The 4,237-nt window shown below is 31.3% G+C and overlaps 1 protein-coding gene across 1 annotated transcript in view; it reads left to right on the top strand.

The window, feature by feature from the left end:
- The first annotated feature begins 1,294 nt into the window (after window positions 1–1,294).
- The window catches only part of TMPRSS11D (transmembrane serine protease 11D), a 70,939-nt gene continuing 67,996 nt past the window's right edge, over window positions 1,295–4,237 (top strand). Inside the window, exon 1 of the mRNA XM_007122549.3 lies at window positions 1,295–1,384. Within this exon, the coding sequence (XP_007122611.1) occupies window positions 1,377–1,384 (8 nt within the window). The 5' untranslated portion in view covers window positions 1,295–1,376. The remainder of the gene's footprint in view (window positions 1,385–4,237) is intronic.

Genomic DNA, 4,237 nt, shown 5'->3' on the forward strand with positions numbered 1-4,237 from the left:
AATATGCTTATGAAATAACATTGAGCATAATAAAAAGCACAATACGAAGCTATATACTATGATATAACTTGTGAAAAAGAGCTGTACATGTGAAAAATACTTAAAGGTTAACATATAAAATGAAAATGGTTTGTTTAGGTAACTTTGTTCAAATGTTTTTAATATAGTGTTTTATTCTTTTTACTAAAAAAAAAATAGGTCAGAATATCAGGCATGAGATATAGGATCTGATGAAACTATATAGGCGGGAAGGGTAGGGAGGAGCCCATGCATTCCTGTTCCTGTTGTATGGTATGCACATTATATAAAAAATGCATAAGTAATTGAACACTTCTGGAGCTGAAGTCCTGGAGTGAATTCATTAGACATTAGCTATCAGTGATTTACAAGATAAAGTCATAGAATTTTAGAGATAAAAATGTCCTCTAAAACCACGTGACTCAGCTTCTCATTTTCTCAGTAAGTAAATGAGACTCATAGAGTAATAAGTGATTTTTTGCTTAGGTTTTGCAACTAGTTGGTGAAAAAGCTGAGACCAAAATTCAAATTTCCTAATTCTGTTACACATTCCAATTATTTAGCATTCATTATTTCTCCCAAAGTAACCTCAGCATAACCTTCCAAATTTATCTCCTGTCCTTCCCAACACAATAAACAGGAATGTCTTTTCTCACTTCCATGCTATTCTACATGGAATATTCGTACTACACTCTGCTGTCCACTCATCCACTAGCAATACTGAGTTAGAATATTTTTTTTAAAAGGCATAGTGAAAAAGACAAAGTGAACTTTAGTTCCAACTGTTCTGTTTGCTTATCCCACAACTTAGTATATGTAATCAATTACTTCTCTGAATCGCTGTTTCAAGTGCTATGAGAAAAACAGAATTTTATCACAGAGAAGGGAGAATTCAAAGGTAGTACTACCAATTAATATCTGGAAAGTATTTTCTGATAGTCTTTGGCTTGCTGTGGCAAAGAATAAGTTGTACGACAACATGATAATATGGACGAGTGTCACATCCTTTTTAAGTTAAAAACTATGACACTACAGCCTGTGGAGTAGTTTCAAGCTTTCACAAAATACCTATCACCTGTTATCATGTGTAATCACAATTTACCAGTATAAATAAAATTTTGACTGATTTGTAAAATTTCCTGTCTATTTCTGATTCCATTCCACAGGTCACATGATTGGTTCAAGTTAATTCCTTCAGACTTGTTTAACAAGTTAGGTTTTAATTGTGTGGAATTTCTTCCTTTGTTTTCAGTTCTTTCATAGATCACATATAACACACAAGAGTCATTCATTTGAGTGGAAATCTCAGAGCAGTTGGACAGGCGGAAAAAAGGACCTCTTTATCACTCAGGATTAAAATGTTTAGGTAAGTCCTATTTTTGCCTCTGTAGTTCTGAAATTTTGACTATATCATAAAGCGTTTGAAAAATGTACAGAAGCTTAAGAAATTTTGGCTGTGCCTAGCAATCTTCTAGTTACTTTTCTCAAAACTTCATTGAAACTCTTAGATATTGTTTAGATAACATGCTTGATATTGTTTAAATAAGGTGCTTGACTGCTTGACTGAATTTTTAACAAAATAAATAAACCTAAAAAGATGGCTTAGCGTTATGAAAACATGTTGGAATAAGGAAGTGTTTTTGTTTTCTCATATTTAACTTTTCAAAAAACTGATGTGTGGCTTTTAAAATGTAATCAGTAAAAAATTCCACTGTTGTTTAAAGTTTTTTAAGGATTCTCTATTTTTACTCCTGTCACAATACTATTACTAGCTATTAAATATGCAGTGAATCCTGAAGTCCTCTTTAAGAAAGCAAAGACTATATTTGTCTACCTATTATATACTATGATATCATTAATTTCAAGTAAGTTCTTGTTGATACTTAAGAAAAAAATAGTATTTGCCTAGTTTTCAATTAATAGCTACTTATGATCATACACTTTCACATTTAAAAAAGCAACAAATTGTAGCACAACCTAGAGTTAGATGGTACAATCTCAAAATTACATAATTTGATGTGTTTGTGTCTGCATCTATGAGTATACTGTTCATTTCGTTTTCCCATGAACAAAGAAAAGTATGATACTGGTAAGTCATTTTAAAAGAGGAATAAATAAAATATGGACAATCTGTTGGCCATGTTAAGTGTAGTTGTGTTTATTTTAAATCTCCTGAACTTTAGAAAACTCAATCAAATTTCAAATAATTTTAATAAAATATATGTACAATTATGTGCATTTGAATATATATAAAAGAATAAAAAATGGATAGCAATCTAATTTTCCAAAAACAAATGATAATTAACAAGTAATAATATAAGAAAATAATAAAAATAAATTATTTCATATTCATAGAAGGGATAGGTTTAATAACCCATTAAAATAGGTTAAAATTTATGAAATAATTTATATATTATGTATTCTCATTTTATGTGAAAATAAATCACAAAATTTTATTCACTCATTAACACTTTGTAAAACTATACATGTGAAAAAGTCTATGAGAAATATAAAACACTAATCATGTTTGTTGTATTAGAGTGGTGAGCTTATGAATTATATTTTTCCCATTATTCCTAAAGCTCCTATAACAATCTGGTATTTCTGTAAACACAATAGAGTTTGAAATGTATTTTGCTGAAACATTTTTAATTTTGCAAGGAAATTTCTCTGATTTTTTAAAGAAACTGAATCTCATAAACAGCTAAATGTCATTCAAAGGTAAAAAAAAGGGAAATATATAAATAATGGAAATAATGAAAGTGATGTACAATTTCAGAATGCCTTGAATCAATCTAATTTCTAAATTGATCCATCCGTACACTCAATCAGAACCAAACTTTATAATTACAAAGAACTCTTCTTTGCAACTTGGTTTCTATGGAACACACTTTGAAATATTTTATCTCTTAAAAATAAGCTGCACCTACATATAATCAGTTTTTCCTTTTTTATTAACCTAAAAATATATAACTCACAATTAGGTTTGTTCATTGGTTGGTTGATTTTTATCGGAACAAGATAATCAGAGTCACTGTGCCAAATTGGTGAAATTTTGAAAATAACTTATGGACCTTGTTCATCAATTTGAGGACCCATGACTAGAAAACAATGCCTTCTGTCAACATGAGTAAAGAGTAGAATTTTTAGTGGGAAGAGGAGAGTATAATCAAATGGCTTGCGTAATTTAAAAATAGACAAATTTTTATTTTATTTATTTATTTATTTATTGGTCGTGCCTCGAGGCACGTGGGATCTTAGTTCCCTGCCCAGGGATCGAACCCGTGCCCCCTGCACTGGAAGCGCAGAGTCTTAACCACTGGACCGCCAGGGAAGTCCCAAATTTTTATTTTGATAGGACACATGCCTGAGTTTAATAGTGCAAGAAATGAATTAAAACATAGTTTCCTACTCTACTTGAACATTCCCATAAGCATAAAGACACACCTCACTATCTTCAATTTAAAATAAAAAAACTCAAACTTCACTATTTTCCAGTTCCTCCATATGCTCTGAGGGAGCAGGGTTTCCAAATTGGGTAGGGGAAGGGAAATGAAAGTAATATGTTTTTAGGTAATTCTATGTCATTTTTAGGTAATTTTAGGTAACTCTCCAGGTAATTCTGTGATACCTTTTGTTGAGAATGGGGTCTCTTGAATGGTTTGATTACTTTTACGTATAAATTAAACTTCCAGACCTTTTCTATGTTGTCTTCTCCTGAAGGTTGCAAAGATGGTGTGTTTCTTTCTTTACCTATCTGTTCACCTCTCTCTGAAGAGGGAAATCCTATCAGAGGATCCAGGAACCTGGGCAGCTCTGTTATCATGATATAATTATTATTCATTTCAAATCCTTAAGTATTCCAGATGTTCTTAGGTCCTCTAAGAGAGTGTCTTTTGCACTGGATTACATAAAAAGTATGAGATGAAGTTTGGAAAACAGGATGAAGATTAAAAGCTGGAATTCAGAATGTAGTTTAAGGAAAGATTTAAGGCAAATGAGCATATCTCAGCTCAGGAACAGACAGGTCTTAGCAGGACTCCTCCCACCATAACAAATCTTATTTCCATTTTCTTCCTTTTTGTTTGTGCTCTTGATATGATTAACTGACCAGAGAGACATGCCAAAGCCAATCAAATGCCATGGAAAAAAAATGGCTGTAACTGTCAAAAATGTATTCCAAATTCTTCCTCTTTTTTTTTTTTTTTTTTTTTTTTTT

This window comes from Physeter macrocephalus, chromosome 7 (genome assembly GCF_002837175.3).
Source record: "Physeter macrocephalus isolate SW-GA chromosome 7, ASM283717v5, whole genome shotgun sequence".
Classification (NCBI taxonomy): Eukaryota; Metazoa; Chordata; class Mammalia; order Artiodactyla; family Physeteridae; genus Physeter; species Physeter macrocephalus.